At 39.2% G+C, this 21,996-nt stretch overlaps 1 protein-coding gene across 1 annotated transcript in view; it reads left to right on the plus strand.

Moving 5' to 3' along the window:
- The first annotated feature begins 4,897 nt into the window (after positions 1–4,897).
- The window catches only part of COL6A5 (collagen type VI alpha 5 chain), a 131,142-nt gene continuing 114,043 nt past the window's right edge, over positions 4,898–21,996 (plus strand). Inside the window, exon 1 of the mRNA XM_026015504.2 lies at positions 4,898–5,147. Within this exon, the coding sequence (XP_025871289.2) occupies positions 4,931–5,147 (217 nt within the window). The 5' untranslated portion in view covers positions 4,898–4,930. The remainder of the gene's footprint in view (positions 5,148–21,996) is intronic.

A 21,996-nucleotide genomic window follows, 5' to 3' on the forward strand; every position in this document is an offset into this window, starting at 1 on the left:
ATACTCTGCTCATGTATGACTTGGTGATTGAATATATACAGTGGAATTAGCATGAGGATTTGGACCTTCTCATTATTCTTCAGAGACATGTTTATAGAATTATCATGCTGTGCTTGGCATGATTATGTTTGGTGGTTCAGCAATAATTAAGAATTAAGATATGTAAACATAGATCTGAGTTACGCAATCAAAAAGGGAATCAGTTTACCAAGTAAATGAGCAGAAAAGGAGAAAAAAAAAAAGTAAAATGAACAGAGAAGGACTCAGAGCATCTGGCATTTCTTTTAAGCATTGTACTTGATTTCCTGTAGGTCTATATTGGTTTCTGGAGATTCTTGCCATCCAGACTAGGTTTATTTGTGAGGCAGTAAGAATAATAAAAACTCTAGAGATTTTCAAGGGTGTAGGTAGGAGTTATGGGATTCATATAATGGAAGACGTTTCAAAATGGTGAGATGAGCTTGTGCTGCACAATCTTTTATGCAGTAGCCCTAGAAATGATAGAAAAATAAACAAATAAACCAATCAGTAAATACATATACTTGCAAATATAAATGGAAACTCTTGAAAAACCAGAAGCCGTGAGAAATTTCCTAAAGATGAAAGTTAGATATTTTCAAGTTAAGGAGGAAAAGCACAGCCAGTCCACTTGTGGGAAAACATTACTATGAAAGACAGAAGAAGATCAAGAGTGACCATGCTGAATGAGATAAAAGGTAGAGGCTATAAGCACCAAGAGGCTCAGGGACAAATGACAGGGTGATTAGTTGGGTATTTTAGGGCTAAGTCCCTGGAGTACTTCTCTATCTTGGGCCAGGCAGAAACATTGGGCAATCATGCTGCTCTAGGTACCTGCAGTGGGTATGGGGGCTTATCTTTCAGAAATAGGGTCCTGAGGGGTAGATGATACTCTGAAAAGAATACTGGAAAGGCCAGCCTCTGAAGCATGACTCAGAGGAATGCTCCATTCCTCACCAAATATTATTGCTTATTTTTAAATGAGAAATTACTCCAAGAGGAGTAAGAGTTTCAGTAATTAAATACAACCAATATTTAAGTGGATGATTAGTCATTATATTAGCCAAGTTTCTTTTATTGAGTGAAATACAACTAATTAGTTTAGGCCAAGAAGAGCTAATTCCTGGTCAATGTACATGTCTTGAGGGAAGGACAAAGTCGTAAGGATGACTAGAGCCTGGAGCTCTAATATCCCAGGACGTTCTCCTTCCTCCTTGCAGTTTCTCTTTCAATAACCTCATGTCCTGGAATCCCTGGGTGGCGCAGTGGTTTGGCGCCTGCCTTTGGCCCAGGGCGTGATCCTGGAGACCCGGGATCGAATCCCACGTCGGGCTCCTGGTGCATGGAGCCTGCTTCTCCCTCAGCCTGTGTCTCTGCCTCTCTCTCTCTCTCTCTTTCTATGTGACTATCATAAAAAAATTTTTAAAAAAATAACCTCATGTCCTGCACACTCTAGGCAAAGGCAAGGAAAATTTTAGTCCAGAATTCTGTTATGTCTAAAATATTCATGTTCTCTCTCATAGAGGAATGCTTTGCTATAAAGACCTCTGTTATTGGGTATGAAATCATTAATTATTGAGCTCCGTATGTTCTGCTAAATGTGCCATTTCCACCAAATGATGGGGGGAGGCTATAATAAATGACTTTCAGGATGAAACTACAGATGAGTGCAGAGGAAGGTAGTATTTATTGAGCATCTACTATATGCTGGGCACTGTCATATTAGAAATAGGTGACATATCTAGACTTCACAACAATCTGTAGCATAGATATCCATGTTTAGTAGATGGGAAATCTGACAGAAAGAGATGAAGTAACTTGCCCCAAATCATACAACCAATAAAAAACAACTGGGTTTTAAACCAAGGTTGATTTTGGCTGAAGTCATATGACATTGCTGTGTGGCAAACCTATCTCCACCATTTTAAAGTCATATCGCTATCAGACTTCATATTATAGTTCAGATGGTGTTGCATTAACGAGGATAGTATGTTTCCCACAAGAGCTTGGAAATACAATATAAAATTGCTATTCTTGTTCAACAGGATTTTTAAAAAGATATTTTACCATATTTTTAATACCTTTAAAATCAAGGTGGAGAAACAAAACTGAAATTGGTTTGGGGTTGTTTTCAAAGGCTCATTGCTATCATCCTTGCTAGATAAGTTAAGGGAATTTGTACTTTGAGATTTTAGACTTCTTCTCACTGGAGGAGCCCAGGGCAGGCTGCCCCTAAGTGTGTCACAATAGCATATTGACTAGCTTGAATTAAAGCCACTTGGGAAACAGCTAGTGCAAGGACACTAGGAAAGTCTGTTGGCTTAGTTATTAACATTGCATTTTATTTACTAATTTTTCTACCTACCTACCTTTTCTGTCTACCGGTAGACAGGCATGACAGAGTGACACTGAGCCACTTGGTGAGAGCTGTGTTTTCTTTTTTCCGCATCTTTTAATAATTCCAATTGTATCAAGGAGAATCATATTCATTTAAATCATCTCCCATGCAAAATAATCTTGTGTATTTCTGGTAGTACAGGTTTCACATTTTTTGGAAATGCCACCAGTATTTCTCAATGGGAACTAAGGAATGCAGGCTAAAACACAATTTGATATGTTATCTCATTATTTAAAGCAGTTGCAAAAATCCCAGACTGCAGAGGTTGGGTTAATGAAAAGCAAATATGTGAAATCTCGGAAAATATTATTCTTTCCACAATTTTGAAAGTCTGGATTCCTTTTCATTTATCCAGTAACTTCCTTTTCTAGAGAAAATGGCCAGTGAAGCCAAAGTCAGATAAATGTAGTTTAAGTCCAATTAGGCAATTTTCTGTGTTAGAAATTGAAAACTTGGCGATTTTAGGGCATTAATTCCTTCAAAAGTTTAGCTTAAAACTCCTGCTTTCTAAAACAAATTAAATGAGATTAATGCATTCTTAGGAAAATAATGTAGTTCTCAATAGAAGACAAATTTACACTATACTTTCTCAAGGGAAAAGGCTTTTTAAAATTTTAGAAGCAAAAGAGAAGGAAGTGTTGAATTCTGTGGAAAAGGCTGTAGATCCCTAAAATCACTTTTGTGTCATATGGTGGCTGAAAACTAAATTGAAATCATATTTTAAGTGAAAACATTCCTACAATAATGCTTTCCAGAAAGGTTACTCAAAAAAGCCAGCTTCCTTTGACTCCAATGCTAGTTGAATAGTGCTTCACTAATTGTGAAGAAAGGGTCCCACCCTTCTCCTGAAGTGCAACCGGCTTCCTCTCCTCCCTGGGGATTTTACTCTGGGTTGAGAAAGAAGGTTCAGGTTATGAATCTCTGCACACTGGAGGCGCATGGACACAGCATGAGCAAGGAATCCACTGGGGCCAAGAAGGGAATGTGAAGTGGAAGCGTCATTTGTCCCCAGGACTCCAGATTTCAGAGCTTCCAGCCTTCAGTGTTACTCTCTGTGTTTCACTCTGATGGCCAATGGCACATTCTCCACTACAGTCTGAATAGAACCAGACTCACTGATATTAAAGGTTGGGTCTTGGGCTGGCTGAGGAGTGCATCTCATCCAGAGAGACCACTCTATGGAAACTTGAGGTTTTTTTCTGATTGTGTTCTAGAAACAATGATGCATGGCATCATATGACGAGCAGAGTCTCCCATTTTCCCCGACCATTCTGCTTTTATTGGGTTATGTTGGTTCTCATTACATCTCTTGGAGAACTATTGAGGTGGGTCATGTTTGACAGTCAGAACAGGTCTGGTGGGTGATACCAGGGATGATCAATACTCACAGCACACCTTCCCACCCCAACACACACATGTGCAGGGGCCTCTTAGTAGAGAGGAACTAAATAAGCAGGTTGTGGGACTTTGACCCTTGTGGTCTGGGCTGAGACCTGCTCCCAAAATTGAACAGAATTGTACTCAAATCCAGGACTTCAGGATGATCTGTACAGAACACCCCATAATCCTGACTGTACTAAGTGGATTCCAGAAGTCCAGAACACCTTTGGCTTAGAGCAAATACACCATCTCCTGAGGAAAACCATTTCCCCTCTTGTTAGTAAAACAAACAAACAAACAAACAAAAAACAAACAACCAAAAAACAAGTTATTAGCTCCCATTTGTATTCTTTTTGTTAAAAAAAATGATAATAAAGGGGAAAAGTCCTGAGAGCCTGCATTCAACTTCTCTCCATCCTTCCAACCCCATCCCTTCTGAGAAATACTTGGAAACATTCTAATTTACTTCGCAGTCCCAGAATCAAGCAGCCTAGTGCCTCAGACAGAGGTCCACGATGAGTGAGGGGGAGCTCCCATCTCTTGTGTTTCCTCTTGGCTTTTTATTAAACTCTCATCAGTGTGAGTGATCAGTGTGTCTCTTCATCAGCAGCCAGCACCGACAGACAGAGATCCAGGGCACCAGCTGGGAACATGTGTACGTATAAAATCTCAGCTGCGAGTACATGCCCAGGAAAAACACGCAAACCAGCCCTTACGTCTAAGAGTCGGCAGTGCTTTCTAAGTTCTTGGTGATCTGTGTGCTAAGTCACATTTTCATTTTTGTTGCCTGCTCCACTTTGCAACCTTGCTCTTGCTGGGAGCTCCTGGAGAGAGCATAGGTTCAATCCCAATCTCTCTTTCTTTCTCTCTCTCTCTCCCCCCACCCCCAGACCCCAGCTTCCCCTCTCTGGGAATTTTTCTCTGCCTCTCAGCAGGTGGGCTAGGAAGACACCAGTGAATAACTTCTTGGAGTTAAATAGTTAGCCGGAGCAGCAGCAGTGACCTCAGCTCAGCGGCCGCAGATAAAGTCTGCCCTCGGTTTCTGAGAAACTCCTCAAGTTCTTTTGGCAGCCCCGGGCTTCTCCGGAATCGCTGCTAAGCCAACAGGCAGCTGGAGCGTCTCTGGAGGCTCACATGAAACCCCGGGAGCAGTTTAAAGCCCCGGCCCCTTGGGCAGCCTGGCCAAGGTCAGGGGTCAGCGGCGGCTATAAAGGGCTGCGGCTGGGTACCACCTGGGCGGTGCTGCGCGACCGGCTTCCCGCGCTCCCTCCGGGCGGCCTCGCCGGCCCTCTGCAGAGCTGGGGGGTTGGCCTCTGGGGGCTCTGGGTGTCCCCGACGCCGGGGAAGTTGGGTGAGTGTGAGGTGCGGGGGGGCCTGCGGTCCGAGGTGGGCGGAGGAGCGCGCAGAGGGCAGGTGTCCAGCGCGAGCGAGGCTGTTCCCTCCCTGCAGGTGATTTTGCACCTGTGGGATGCCCTAAAATCCCCTGCTCCAAGGAACCGCGCAAATAAATGGTTGAGACCAGGTTCCTAAAGGCTAGACTTTGAGAATTGCCAAGGATTTTAGAGCAGTGCTATTCGGAAGTGTGGTGCAAGGACCTGCAGCATCCCCATCCCCTGGGGCTTTGTTAGAAATGCAAATTCAAAGGCCCCAAGCCAGACCTGCTGAACCACAATCTCCCGGTATGGGGCCCAGGAATGTATGTTTTCATAAGGCCTCCAGGAGTCCGCTGCAGCTAAAGTTTGCTTACCTATGACTTTGAGGTCATGTTGTCTAAGACTTGCACCCCTCACTCCAGGCAGAAACTCCCAGGTAACCAGGAAGGGGTGCATAGAGGAGAAGCCATAAGGCATTAGATACTGGGATATATTCAGATATAATAAGAACTTTGAAACACTCATGGCTTGTCGCAATTGCTGGTCAGTGTCCGACTGTGAACTGTGATCTTTGATTTCCTGGAAACAGCACTCAGGGCTTTAAAGGAACTTTACCTTGTCTCTACTCTGTGCAAGGCCCCAAGCAAGGTTCTTTCAAAGTGAAGGAGGAAGTTGTGTACTTTTAAAATCTCCAAACTGGTGGCATATTTTTCCTTTAACCAGGATCTTTGTAATACGGTGTAGCGTTTCATACCCCCCACATTTATCTTGGTTTTTGGTATTTAAGTGCTCCTTCTGAAGTTAATTTTTGTTATTGCTTTTAACCTAGAATGCCAGATTAGGTATTTTGAAAGAGATTTCCTTAATAAGTTCTGAGCAAAAATGCTTAAAAACTCTAAAAATCTTTAAGACATATATTTTGATGTTCGTATTGAAGTCTACTTGATACATTTTACAAGTAGAATATTTAGGGATCCTGAGATTTCTTATGAATCAAATAGAGTTAGACTTAATATTTAAGTCTAACTCTACTATCTCCAAGGTTCTGAACCATTCCTGCAGATTCCTTCATCACTACTGGGAACCTCATTCATGAAATAGTCAATGATGAAGGTTGTATGAATGGTTTGCTGTTAGTTTTGTCTTTTGGTGGCTAACTTAAATATTAAGTCTAACTCTACTACTGAGTCATTCTGAGACTCTTGAGTGAATTTCTGTGGATATTTCTCAGTTTTCCCCTCTTGTCAATGGGTGGATGCAGGAGGTATGCTTTTGATGTGGCACCTGGCAGCATTATTCCAAAGTATCTCCCCAGAGTTCCCTACCTGCTGTATGGTTACAATGTTAAATCTTTATTAATATGTTAAAGTAGACAAAATACTTAACACAGTGATCATAGTTAATTATGTATGCATGTTTTAAGTTAAAACACCCGAGAAGCTTGCTCACAGATTTCAAAGGCTAACTTCTGTTTTGAAAACAATTTTGGAAATGTCAGTTAAAATTACAAGTTATTGGTAAGAATGCCATGTGCCTGTGAAAATAAAGCTTGCCACTGTAAATATTCCTCTTCCTGAATCATGGCTGCACACAGAACTTGCTTATAAGAATTCAAAGAGCATACTCAGTATCCTTTTATAATGGAGTATAAGGTTTGCAACATAAGTCTTATTTTTGTCATATTTTATGTTGTTATTTCCCTCCTTCAAATCACCTTCCAAAAGAGAAGAATTTTTAACCCTGGAGCATTTATCTGGATCCCTCTAGCTCTGACAGTGGGGGACAGGAATTTACTTGAGATGTGCACTTTTCACGGCATTGCAGTTTGCTTTGAGAATGCCGTCAATCTCAAGGATCTCAGATCCAGGTCCTCTCTGGGCAGGTGCAGAGAAGGTGATGGGTACTGGGCAAAGCTGGGACTTAGGATACAAACAAGATGCATACCTACCTTATGAGGAAGCACTAGCCAGTGGGGCATTGGCAGTTGCCCTGTGGTCCTGCCCTAGATTCTTCTGACCTGCTTGGATTCTAATCCTTCAAGCCAGTTTTGGGGGCATACTGTAATTCAAGACTTGGTCTCTGAAAAGCCATTGCAAAATTCTAATTTCTTTGATGGACGCAAGTGACACGTTGAGACATCTCCCTTAGCATGGTTGGAAGATAATAAAGGACATGAAGAGACCAGAATAGTGGGATGAGAACTTTAGGAAAACAGTGTTGTGCAGTGGAAGGAACATCATCTTTGCTGTTGGAGAGACTGCATGTTTTGGGGCAATCTGTACTCCCTCACAGAGCCTATTTCTTTATCAATAGTAGGGTATAATCATCATGCAGAAAGACCTACTCTTCTTCTGGGTCATCCACCTTCAGTGTTTATTTCATGGGCTAACATTAGCTACAAAGGAAGTTTGGAAATGTGGTTTTATAGCTGAGCACCCCTATCCATCAGTATAAGGGTTCTATTGATAAAGAGGGAATATTGGATAATGAATAGGCAGCTAGAGTTTCTGAAAAAATAATGCAGGACCAGATTGGTTCTTTAGAGATTGTAAAGTGCCAATGGTTGTAGTGGATAGTGGTATGTACATGTGTACGCATTAAAGAATAGAAGGTGGTAGAGAAAATGTGATAATAACAAGTTTCTAGGCTGCTGGATGGCTTGAGGATGTTCAAGTTAAGCAGACAGGCCCCTGAAATAGAAGTGCTCTGGCTTTGAAAATGTGCTAATAATCGTACCTCTACCTAGGTCGTTTTTTTTTTTTTTTTTTTTTTTTAAGATTTTATGTATTTGAGAGAGAGAGAGAGAGAGAGAGCAAGAGAAAGTGTGTGCGAGTGAGAGAGCACAAACAGGGGGGCAGGGCAAAGGGAAAGGGAAAAGCAGACTTCCCCCTGAGCAGGGAAATCTGATGCTGGACTCCATCCTAGGACCCTGGGATCATGATCTGAGCCTAAGGTAGACACTTAACTGTTTAACCGATTGAATCACCTGGGCGCACTCTATCTAGGTCTTGAAGCAATTTACATAAATGGCTATATTTAAATCAAACAGTAATCCTGAGGGGTAAAAAAGTAGATGTGTTTATTACCACTTCATTGATAGGAACGTTGAGGCTTAGATTTATTAAACCCTTGTGTATAAGCATATGCTCAGTTAGCACAGAGCTACTGTAAACCTTAGCTTTTCTGGCACCCAGCTGATCTCCTTATCAGGAGGGGTCAGGTTGTAAAAGAAATGAGAGGATGAAGATAACTTTGCATACTTCATTTTTACGATTGCAATAAGGTAAGAAAAAGATTTGGAAAGAGGGAGATAACATAATAAAATTTTGTAATTTAATAATTAAAGATATAATGATTTAAGAGCCCATATACCTGGGTTCAAATCAGCATTTAATCACTTGCTAGCTGTGTAAACTTGGGTAAGACACTTAACACCACTATTTTCTTCTATCTTATGGGGTAATAGTAGTACTCATTGCATAGAGATCTTGTAAAGATAAAGAACAAAAAATAGTGATGGATACATAATAAGAAATAAGTGCTTGCTGTTTTAGATAGACCATAACTAAGAGAAAAAATTGAAAATCAATTGAGTTAATTGAAATAGCTGACTACAAGATAAATTTAGGGAAAAAAACAATAGTTTTTCTATAAACAGTAATAAGCAGCTAAGAATATAATGAAGAAAATGTCTATTCTAAATAAAAATAAACTACAGAATGAGAACTATGAATGTGAAATGTGTGTAACCAACTACTGTTGGCTCCTTGCTGCCTGAACTTTACCCTCTACCCTTGCCCCAAACGCACATTAAGAGAGATGCACAGAAAACCCAAAGCACCAGTATGGGTTTTATGCAAAAATACTTCCAAGAAAAAGGGAAGCCTTTGTTATATGCAAAACAAAGATTAAGTGTTGTTCCAGGAAACAGAAGAAAATTACCCTAAACTCTAAGGCATTAGAGAACACAGGTTTTCTTTGGTTTCTTTTCTTTCTTTCTTTCTTTTTTTTTTTTTAAACACAGGTTTTCTAAAGCAAGGGCTCAGAGAAATGCAAGAAGCAATGAAAGACAAAGGCAAGGAAAGCTCAGAAAGAACATAAAACCAAAACCCAAATTAGAAGGTATAAGTCAACCTGGTGGAAAATTAGTTTTGCCTTAGAGGACAACTTTGAAAAAAAAAATCTCATAGATTGCAGAGAGCAAGGACAAAGAGAGAAAAATGGTTAGACTAACAGTAATGGAAAACAAGTAAGAGAGAAACAGCATCAGACTATGTAGATTTAAAGACAAAAAAAAAAAAAGGATAAACGGAACTGAAAATAAATATAAAACATGTTGTATTTCTATGAACTCAAATTATCATTCATTTTAAGATGTACCTTTGATTTAAAAATAGTTTTGGGGCAAATAAAAAGGAAAATAAAATTGTATATTAAATGAGTGTGTCACAAGAAATTTCTCATTTGAGAAAGACTAAAATGTAAAAAAATGTATTTTTTAGTTGAGAAAATATAGAATTAGATGAAAACTTTTCCAAAGTAAAAGAACATCTGCATTGGCATGTCAAGAGTCTCACCATGTTCCGAAAAATAAAAAAACAAAGAAACCCCCCAAACTCAAATAAGATTAGCATGGTGTTATTTAAGGATAAAGAATAAAATATCCAAGCAGAAAAATAAAAAATAAAATAGACTGGCCATATAAATGATCTCAGCAACATTAGATTTCAGAGGAAAATGACTCCGTGATGAGAGCTTAGAGGGAAAATGATGGAATGAAACCAGGGAATTCTATAGCCACCTCAGTAGATGGCTTGTGCTGAATTTTTGTTAGCACTGATTTAGATTGCTCTAAGTTATGCCAGATGTCAGGACATATAACATAATCCTTGCTACTCAAGTTTTCTGAGGACTAGCATCTTCTAGGAGGTTGTTAAAAATGCAGAATCTCAGGCCCCATTCCAGAGCTCTTGAATCAGAGCCTGCATTTTAACAAGATGCCCAGGTAATTCTTGTGTGCTTTAAAGCTTGAGAAACACTGTCTTCCTCAAGCACTTGCTAAAAGTCTTCTAGCCCAGCACTTTGTAACTGGTGTGTGTCGTAAGGACTGTGGATCTGCTGAGACATTCATCTCCTTAGCCTGTGGGGTCAAAGACGTTGGGCTGAGGACCTAAAGAACAATGTCATTTCCTTTGTGTACCATGATCTATGGTTGTGGTGTCCAGTATGGTAACCAGTCATCATATGTGGCTCTTGGATACTTAAAATGTAGTCTAAGTTGAGTTATGCTATAGGAGTAAAATATAAGCCAAATTTTGAGGATTTAGTGTGAAAAATGAATGCAAAATGTTGTGTTAATTCTTGTATCGATTACCCATTGACATTATGGTATTTTGGATACATTGGGTTAAGTAAAATGCATAATTTAATTAATTTCATTGTATTTCTTTGCTAATGTAGTTGCTAAAAAATTTAAAATTGCATGTGTGGCCTGCATTCTGTTTCTGTTGGACAGTACTGATCTGGTTGCTTTAGGTGGCAAAAGGAAAATCAAAATAAAGAAGCTAAGAATGGATATGGACTTATATGGCACATTAATCCTATTTAAACTTAGAAATAAAATTGAATAGTTGTGTTATTGTGTTCACAGAGCAAGAATTATGTTGTTAAAAATAAAAAGCTATGGTATGAAAACCCTAAAGTTTAAAAGATAATTCCACGATAACAGATTGGGAGACTTCTTTTGCCCCTAGAAAATTCAATCAAAAAATGAAAGAGGAGGGGCACCTGGGTGGCTCAGTCAGTTGAGCCTGATTCTTGATTTCAGCTGGGGTCATGATCTCAGGGTCCGGAGACCTAGTCCTGTGTGGGGCTTCATGCTCAGCATGAAGTCGGCTTGGGATTCCTTTTCCCTCTTCCTCTGCCCCTCCTCCTGCTCACATTCTCTCTCTCTCTCTCTTTCTCTTTCTCTCTCTCTCTCTCTCTCACACACACAGACACCAAATAAATAAATAAATAAAATCTTTTTAAAAATGAAAGAAGAGTCAGGTAATGTAAGCAGACTACTTTTCTTATCTTTGGTAGACAAGGGACATAAATTTCATTTCTAAAGCTGATAAATTTATAAATATAAGTTAAGACATTTTCTTTACGAATAATTTTACTTAGCTTGTTCTAAGTAAAAATCTGATGTATTTTCTTCCAAAATGATGATCAATAGAGGAGAAATTAAAAAAGAAAACAAAAACAGACAACAAGGCAAAAAATGTTAAATGAAAGAAACAGTAGGGAAAAGTAAAGACTAACTTATAAAATAGAGATGATACAAGTCCAAATATATATTTTATAATATAATATGAATTTAAATTCCCCATTAAAGAAAAAGATTCATAGATTGCATCAGAAAGTTATATCCAGCCAAATGCTCTCTACCAGAGATACATCTAAAATTTAAAAAATTTGATAATTGATATTAATTATATGTTATCCAAGAGAAAGCAGGGATTATGCTGTTATTTAATGTTGAGATCAATAGAAAAGATATTAAATGAGGCATAATGCATACTTTTCTTTTGCATACTTTTTTATAACCTTTTCTTTTTTTTTAAACCAACATTTATTGAGTGCTAACTATTGACCAGTACTGCTAAATATCAGGATACAACAGTGGTCCAAAGCAGATGTCTTTCTCTGATGAAGTTTACCATCGAGTGGTACACACCCTATAATCAAAGGTCACATAATAATAGTAAATGACAAATATGATTTGCAAGGAAAATATAGCTGTCACAAACTCTATGAAATAGCTAGCATGGTATAGAAATATATAAAGCCCAACTGCAAGAAATGATAATACAGGGTAGGAGAAATGTTGATCCACTTATGTTAGTCCTGCAAATGAGAGATTAGATAGACAAAAATACATAAGGATGACCTAATAGATTAATAATGAACTCTATATCATCAGGAGAAAATTTTTTCCCCCCAAGCATCCATGAAGCATTTTAAAAGAGAGAGTTTAAATCACGTCCAAAGGGAAACCTTAATCTGTTCCAAAAAAGAAAAATATTACAGATCACATTCCCTGAATGCAATGCTTTAAAATCAAAAGTAATAAAAGCAAGGGTCACTACAAAATAAAATGACTTTAATAAAATGTATAAAACAAATTTGAAATTTCTATCCACTAGAAAAATTTAAAGATTTATTTATTTATTTTTAGAAGAGGGGAGAATGCACGAATGGGATGGGGAGAGGGAGAGAGAATCTCAAGGGAAATTAGGAAAATGCATTGCCTCCAAAAGGCTTCATTTCCAAATAAGAATAGAAATAAATGAATGAATCATTCAATCAAGAAGTTAGAAGACACAAAATGAGCCTAAGTAAAGACAGAAAATTGAAAATTAAGGCAGAGAAAAGCACCCAAATTGATTAATAAATGCAAAACAAAGTTTTTTGGAGAGGAAAATTACAGGAAAAAGAGTAATCTACTAGTTATTATAATCCAGAAAGAGAGAAGGAAAACAAAATTCATAATATTAGGAATGAGAAATTACACATAACCCTTAGAGGGTAGAGAAAAATGAGAGGATTTTCAAATAGTTAAATAAATAAGGAAATATATTAACAGGTAATATGAATACTAATAAAATATAAATTAGGTACATTTAGGAGAAATATTTGAGCCAAATATATGAGTTTTTAAAATTAAGATATGTATATGTATAAATGTCAGGCAGAATAGTAGAGATTATATCATAAAACTAAACTTGTATAATTGGTTAGTGCAGTGTTGGCAACTCGCCACCAAATAAAGTTTTATTGGAACATAACCACAGGGCCAACTTATCTACTAGGCACAGAAAGCACGGTATCTAGGGCCCCCAGTACTTTTAGGGCCTCATGAAATGCTTTAGTTTCACTAATAATCAGAAGGGAAAAAATTAAACTTTTAGGGTCAAAAATATTTAAATTTTTCTTCACAAGGCCCACGAAAGTATTAAAAGCTATATCAAAAATAATTTTTATTTAATTTTGTTCTTTTTTAAAGATTTATTTATTTATTTGTAAGAGACAGAGAAAGAGAGGCAGAGACACAGGCAGAGGGAGAAGCGGACTCCTCACAGGGATCCTGATGTGGGACTCTATCCCGAATCCCGGAATCACGACCTGGGCAAAAGAAGGCAGGCGCCCAACCACTGAGCCACCCAGGCGTCCCTTAATTTTGTTCTTATGGGAAGCTTGTAAGGCAAAAGTTCCTAGGGCCCGTGGCAGTCCTAATGCAGCTCCACAGCCATGCTCATTTGTTTACATATATTGTCTGTGGCTGCTTTTACAAGGGCAGAATTGAATATTTGTACTGGAGTCAAAACCCAAAATATTTACCATCTGGCTCTTTACAGGGAAAGTTTGCTGACTCTTGGCTTAGTGTGTTAGCACTCATGATATTAAACTGAACTATCTTTATGACCTGGATTTTATTCTTACTAATTACTTCTACCTATACCATCAATCCTTCAAGACATCAACAACAAAAAATGCTGTTTTTGAATTCCTCACATTTCTTGACCATTTATTAAAGGCAGGATGCCCTTTATGTCAGTTCAAAATTTTAAGAGAAGAAAAACTGCCAAGTAATCAATATTTATGTTTAATTATCTTCATCCCATACATCATAAAGAATATAAAAAGAATGGGGAAAGGGCAATGTTAAGGAAAAGCAGTATCTCCGTATAACACGTTCTTTCCGAATGTCATCTGCAAGTGAATATTTGCTTCTTGCCTCGTGAATGCAACACAGTGGCCTCAGAAATAACCCAGGAGATGACAGTGCTGAGACTGCTTTTCCTGAACCGGAGTGCCAATTGTTTATAATTTGGCTTCTAAAGTTTTAGAAAATCATAATAGTTTACAAGTTTGGCATAAAATTTCAGATTTATTTTTGGATCCCCTCAAATTTATGCTGTGATATGGCCTCAGTTTTGACTATATATTAATGTTAAGAATCAAGTTTGCTTTTGGTTAGTGAGCATTGTGATTCGTTTATACATAGGAAAGCTCCTGGAAGAATAACCAGCAGCCTGGTATGGGTTTTAGCTGTGGGGAAGGGGAATATGTATCTGCTGGTACACTAGGTGGAGGTGTAGTAGTAGTCCGTGCAACTCGGAAGGAGTAGATTGTTACTGACATTGATTAGGATTCCCAGCTCATTGGATTTAATATAATGCAGATCAAGTTGGTTTTATTTCTGTTTTATTCACCCAGAGTCTATAGTTTACATTGCTGTTCACTGTATTTATAGTGACCCATATCTATCATTATATCATACAGAGTAGTCTTACTGCCCTAAAAATACTCTGTGCTTTACCTATTCATGCCTCCTTCCCCCAACTTCTGGCAACCACTGATCTTTTTGCAGTCTCCAGATTCTGCTTTTTCTGAATGTTTCTACAGTTGGGGTCATAGAGTACGTAGCCTTTTAGACTGGCTTCATTCACTTAGCAATATGCATCAGACCTTCCTCTGTGTCTTTTCATGGCTTGGTAGCTCATTTCTTTTTAGCTCTGAATAATATTATATCGTCCAGCTGTCCCACTGTGAATTTCTCCATTCCGCTTGGTGAAGGACATCCTGGCTGCTTCCAGATCCACTTTCAGACAACACTACTTCCTCCCTCCTGTCCCTTGTATCATTGTTATCATTAATTTCACCTATATATAAACTATAATCATCAAATACATTATTGTTGTCATTATTTTGAACAAAATGTTGTTTCTTAGACTGATTAAGAATAAGAACAAAGGTTTGTATTTAACTTTACTTGTTCCTTCTCTAATGCTCTTGTATTAACTACATTTTCTTAATTTCTGTGTTTTTGAGGTTCTGGCATCTGGAGTCTTGTTGACTAGGGAGGGACTGCCTCTCTCCATGGTTGACTAATTCCTAGATAGTAAGGGATTCGTCCACACGCCCTTTTCTGATATGTAAACCAATCAAACCTGAGTCCATACCTCCAGCTGACACCTCCTTTGGGCTCTTGAACTCTGGGACATTATCCCCTTTTTCTAACCATTCCAGGATTGTGCTAGACAACTAGAGACCACCCTGCCAGTGCAGAGCCCACTGACATTATTCAACTGTCCAATTCTAAATCCACCTAGCTTGTTGACTTTGTCTCATTCATTTCTTCCCAGGAAAACCACAATGAAGACTCCCACCCAGAGTTCTTTCTCTTTCTCTGCCTGTTCCTCTTGCCTTAGTTCTTCCCTAGCTGGCCCTTTGTGGTGTGTTGTGCCTCCTGTTTCATTTTTGGGTCTGCATGTCTTACTGTACCTGATTAAAATAAATCCTGGGTACCATTAAAACTTGAAACTTTATATAGATTTGGATTTCTGATTTCTATTATTTTCCTTCCCTGAAGAACTTCTTTTTTCATTTCTTGCATGACAGATCTAATGGTGATGAATTCTATCCATTTTTGTTGGAGAAAATGTGTATTTTTCCTTCACTCCTGAAGGATAATATCCCAGGATGCACAATTCCAAGGTGATGGCTTTTTCTCTTAATACATTGAATATTCCACTCTACTCACTTCTTGCATGTCTGGCTTCTGAGGAGAAGTCAGATGTAATATTTATCCTTGCTCCTTTACAGATAAGATTTTTTTCTTCTGACTTCTTTCAAGACTTTTGCTTTACTTTTGATTTTCTGTAGTTTGAATATGATATGCCTGGATATAGTTTTTGTTGGTTTTGTTGTTTGTTTTGGCATTTTTCCTGCTTGTTATCCATTGTACTTCCTGTATCTGTGGCCTGGATTCTACATTAATTTGGGGGAATTCTCAGTCATTATTGTCTCAAATATTTCTTCAGTTCCTTTCTCTCTCTCTTCCTGTTCCAGTACTCCAGCTCTAAGTATGTTCTACATTTTGTAGTTGTCCTAGGGTTCTTGCATATACTGTTCCATTTTTTTTCAGAATTTTTATTTGTTTTTCAGTTTTTGAAGTTACTATTGACATATCCGCAAGCTTAGAGATTCTTTCCTCATCCGTGTCCTGTCTACTAACAAGCCCACTGAAGGCAATTTTCATTTTTTTTAAAAGATTTTATTTATTTATTAATGAGAGACACAGAGAGAGAGGGAGAGGCAGAGACACAGGCAGAGGGAGAAGCGGGCTCCATGCAGGGAGCCCGACGTGGGACTCTATCCAGGGTCTCCAGGATCACACCCTGGGCTGAAGACGGCGCTAAACCGCTGAGCCACCAGGCTGCCTGCATTTTTCATTTTTGTAACAGTGTTTTTGACCTCTTGCATTTCTTCTTGACTCTTGGAATTTCCATGTCCTGCTTCCATTTCCCATCTATTCTTGCACGCTGTCTACTTTTTCCATTAGAGCCCTTTGCATACTAATCAGTTATTTTAAATTCCTGGTCTGATAATGCCAACAATCCCTGCTGTATCTAAGTCTAGTTATGCTGCTTGATCTGTCTCTTTAAACTGTGTTTTTGCCTTTTAGCATGCCTTACAATTTTTTGTTGAAAGCTGGTTATGGTGTAGTGGGCAAGAGGGACTGCAATAAATGGTTAGTGATGTGGTGATGAAGTGTGGATGGAAGGGAAGCATTCCATGGTCCTAGGATTAGATCTCTGTCTTTTAGTGAGCCTGAGATCCTGGTCTGGGAACTTCCCATGTACTTCTCAGTTTTTCATCCCCTCTGATGGGACAGGATGGCTACTGGCTACAGGGAGCTGGAGCTAGGTATTTCCCTTCTCCCAGGTTGATTAGGTTCTGGTAAAACCCCAATAGGTTAGACTCTGGTAAAATAGTGTCTCCTGAGGGCAGGTCTTAGTAAAAAGAACAGAACTCTGGAATATTTCAAAATGGTTATTTCCCCCCACCCCTCCTGCTGGAAGCACAGGAGTCTTTCTCGGGTCCTCACTATGAGAATGTGGTAGAGCTACTAGAGGTAAAACTTACAGAAGTGTGAATGCCACCCTAACACTGGACCTTCCCCTGGAATTTTTAACTCTTATATTTGTCCACATTGAGCTTCCAATAATTTGTCAATTATAGTTTAGCTTCTTGTGCCCTGGCACTGATTCCCACAGAGGTATCCAGAGAGATTTCTGCCCATGAGTTTCTGCTTTGATCAGTTGTGATTCTCTGTATCCATGTGTCTTTGCCTCTAATGGAGCAGTGGTTTGCCCTCTGACTTCACTCCTCTGATGGATCTAAGAAGAGTTGTTGATTTTCAGATTGTTCATATTTTTACTTGTTAAGACACAGTAATGACTTTCAAGCTCCTTAGTGCCAAACTGGAAACTGGAAATCCTGGGATGCTTTTTAGAGAGAAACAGGCTGCTGTTAATCACTATACTGGAACAGCAGTTTTTAATTGGTGCTATTCTAGAAAACTGCATTGCATATTCGTGGGTTCTTTCATTCAATTTTTATGTTTGCTTTACTTAGGAAAAAATAATTTTTAATTTAAGAATCAATTAAAAGTGTCCTCATTCCCACATCCTAAAAATAAGTATATTTGACAATGAAAAAAATTGAAATCACACTGGACACTCTCAACTTTGCATTTCCCCCCTCACCTACACTTTTAATTAAATTGAGCAAGCATTTACTTGCTTTGCACTGTATTTAGAGAACCTGAAAGTAGACTAAAACAAGATCCTTTCCCTCAAAACTTACACTAAAGATGGATCAGTCAAACATGTACACAGAAAAAAACAATATGGATAATAAAATACGTACATGAGCTATTAAAAACCAGTGGTGTAGCCTGAGTGTTTGATGCAAATGGGAAGGTAGATATAGCTACAGTAGTCAGGGGGTAGGCCAGCCAGGTCTCAAAGTATAGTTGTGATTTGAACTTGTGTATAAGACAAGGGCTATTCAGGCTTGGGACAGAGGAGAAACAGTGCGGGTGCATGGTGTTTGGTTGGTTCCAGAGGGATTGGGAATTTGAGAGCTCTCCAGAGACTCTGGTTCTGCAAAGTCGTAGCAAGAAGGAACCATCCTAGAGGGCCCAATTCTGAATTTCCCAGTGGGTCTGGTATCTAAGCATATTCAGAGTTGCCAAGTGCAATTTGGTCAAGATTCTTTTGCTTGTGAACTATCAAAGTGCTCAAGCACAACATGGGATTTGTTAGCTAAAATGCCTAAGGATGTCCCTGGGACATGTCAGACTGATCAGAATGTTCAACTAATGTCATGACAAACATGTCTCTCTTGATCTTGGGATTCTCCTTTATGGTGGCAAGATGACCTCAGCAACTTATATTCCACCAGTTTATTATCCTTGCAGCAAGAGAGCTTCTTCCTCCCAACAGATTTAGCAAAAGTCCACATATTGGCTGATGTTTATTGGCTCTGATGATCTAGGTCAGGTGCTCATCTTTGGATCAATCACAGTGATTAGAGCAGTGCTGGCTTAAGTTAAGGTGTTCTTTCTTGGAGTGAGGGCAAGATCATGATTCCAGCAACTACATGGATTGAAAGTAGGGAAAGAGGTTTCTCAGAAGCAGTTGTGAGTGGTGGGCACACCAAATAGACAAATGTCTACTACAGGATACTTTATATATATGATCTCCTATAAACATCTGAACAACATAATGCTACAACCATTATTGATCACAACCTACAGATAAGGTCATTGAAGTAGACTTTTTTCTCTTTGGGACTGTTCCCCTGTACTCTCTACAGAGAGTTTGCTTAGGCCCTTTAGGATGGACCAATCCAATGGTTCTCAGCCTTGGCTGCACAGGGTGATTTTATTTATTTATTTATTTTTAAAAGATTTTCTTTCTTTATTCATAAGAGACACACAGAGGGAGATAGAGACATAGGTAGAGGGAGAAGCAGGCTCCCTGTGTTGAGACTGATGTGGGGCTCAATCCCAGGATCCCGGGATCAGGCCCTGAGCCAAAGGCAGATGCTCAGCCACTTAGCCACCCAGGCGTCCCACCGGGTGTGCTTTAAAAAATCCCAGTGCTCTGGCCACATCCCCAGCAAATTGAGTCAGAAATTCTGGGAGTGAGACCAGGCTTCAAAATTCCACAGTGGTTGTCTAGTGTGCAGCCATGGCTGAAAACCACCAGCCTGAGGTTGTTTTCTTTTCAGAAAGTTGTAATGAGAACAAAGAGCAGAGCCAAGTTCTATTTTGTTGGCAACAGTACCAATAATGAGGCACACACTCAAGGAGATCAAACTACCACAGGAAGCAAGCTACTATCCCAGTGGAAATCAGGCATTGAGAATATAGATGGAGATATTACTAGTTTGGGATTTTATGATTTGAAGGGTATCCGTGGTTGAATGTCATTAATTCCTATGTGGATTGTAACAGGCCTTCTGAAGTTTTAGCAGGTGGAAGTCTTCGAAGCATAAGCAAGACATTCTTCTCTCTGGGGATGTTTATTTAAAAGAAATCTGATCTGTAGGTTTTGGATGAGATTGTTGAAAGGTAATTAATAATACTTGAAAACCGAAAATCTTTGATGCCTGGGGAGTCTGGTTTAGGAACCTTCGGGATGTACTAATGTGCTTTCAGCTCACGTTCTGGCAAAAAGTGTGACTGCTTCATCTGAGAGGCCCAGACCGTGGAAGGATGGACTTGCTTGTTTTCTGTCTTCAGCAGAGCCTTCTTCCTAGAAGAACCGGGTTCTGATTCACAAAAGGAGGGCATTTTATTGCTGAAGTTCAATCCTCTTGTTGTATATATTAGGGGACCAAGTCTCAGAAAGGAGATAACAGTTATGAATTATGAAAATTTTCAGGGGATCCCTGGGTGGCGCAGCGGTTTGGCGCCTGCCTTTGGCCCAGGGCGCGATCCTGGAGACCCGGGATCGAATCCCACATCGGGCTCCCGGTGCATGGAGCCTGCTTCTCCCTCTGCCTGTGTCTCTGCCTCTCTCTCTCTCTCTGTGACTATCATAAATAAATAAAAATTAAAAAAAAAAAGAAAATTTTCACAATTCTTGATCAAACTTGCAGAAGTCATTAGAACATATTAAGTGTTTTTATATGCTTTTTTTGATACTTTTCATAAGATAAAGTTTTATTTTTAAGTTCATTCCTACTCAGTTCTTTATAATTCTGAAATATCATGTTTATTTATTCTTTCAATAAATATATATTTTTAAGATTTGTTTATTTATTTGACAGAGAGAGAGTGCACAATCAGGAGGCAAAGCAGAGGGAGAGGAAGAAGCAGGATCCCCACTTAGCAGGGAGCCTGATGTGGGGCTGGATCCCTGGACCCTGAGATCATGACCTGAGCTGAAGGCAGATGCCTAACTGACTGAACCACCTAGGTGGCCCTCAATAAATATTTACTATACACCAGTGTGTGCCAGGCACTGGAGTAGGTGCCACAAATCATTATTGTATGATGGAGTTTTCAGTGACATTTAAAACCAACGAGTTCTGTTACTTTGGAGTTTAGCATTCGGTGTTTTTTAATTTAATTTAATTTATTTTATTTTTATACAACTATTCTGGCTCCCTATGTAGGCTATATATTCTCAGAGGGACTATTTTATGTCTTTTATTCTTTATGTCCACAAGCCTATTAACAGTTCCATTAATTATCTCTAAATGGCAGTATTGGATGACTGGGCAAGTGACAGCTGGTAGATTTGTTAATTAAGCTGCAGCCCATGTTTCTTATATGCCTTATTTGTCCTGGTTTAAGAAGACAGTGGCATAAACATTTCTGCCTTCAGCTCCTAATCTAATTTGCCCTGATGAAGATGTCCTTAGAATGTTGTTCCCCAAATAAGAAAAAGCTGAGAAACTGTTTCTTTGTACTGGTGCGCTGTGCCACGTAGCTGTGGGATCCTCTGTGTCTTAGGTCCCTGATCTCTCCTCTTGCCCTATGGGCATAAGGTAACCTCTTGGTTTAGAAAGTGCAGCAAGGGGCTCTCTAGTCAAAGTTCCGCTGATGCAAATATTGTGCTGCCACAGTATCCCCAGGGCTTTTCCTTGCCTCCCCTTCCTTCAAGAACAATCAGCAGCTCATAATTGCCAACAGAAGAGTCACTCCTAAAATGCTCCTAAGAGCATTTAAAGCCCTCTGCCATCTTGTCACCTCAACCCATCCTTTTTCCCTTAGCCTTGTCTTCCACCCCTCCTCATTCTACACCCTGCACCACAGCCAAAGCAGAAGCTGACAGCTTCCAGGATCCACCTACTGCTTGCTGCTGTCCATGGTCTTTGCTGTCAGGGCTCTGTGGACACCAGAACTGTCTCCTCCTGTTATCTTTGCCCTTTGATATTCTAGGCATCCATCAAGTCTAATCCAAATGCCTTTTGTTCAGGCCCTCCTTTGAGATGACAAGTAATTTTGCCCTATTGATAAGTATTTGCATCAGTATTTGCCTTCAGACCTTCCTTCACTTTCTTACTGAGCACTCACTCTGTGCCAAGCACTGGGGATGTAAAGATGTATCAAACATGCTGTGGTCTCAGCTCCAAAGAAGTTTACAGTCTGGAGAGGGAGGCAGATATGTAAGCAGCCAGAATGAAAATTTCAGGAGAGTGAAGATTTTGTCTCTTTTATCCACTACTGAATCCAAACTGCCTACAACAGTGCAGAGAGAACCTAGTTACCACTTAAGAAATGTTTGTTGAGTGAATAATCAGGAGCATATGTAGTTGTAGGTGCATGTGTGTACATATATGTATACATATGCATATATGTGTGTATAGATAAATATAAAGAAAGGATAAAATAAAGTCCAATGAGACTGCAGAGGAAGGAAGACTTTGCTAAGTCCATTTCTTTCTTTTTTTTTTTTTTTATAAAGCAAGCAAGCA

Source organism: Vulpes vulpes, chromosome 11 (assembly GCF_048418805.1).
Source record: "Vulpes vulpes isolate BD-2025 chromosome 11, VulVul3, whole genome shotgun sequence".
In the NCBI taxonomy this organism is placed as follows: domain Eukaryota; kingdom Metazoa; phylum Chordata; class Mammalia; order Carnivora; family Canidae; genus Vulpes; species Vulpes vulpes.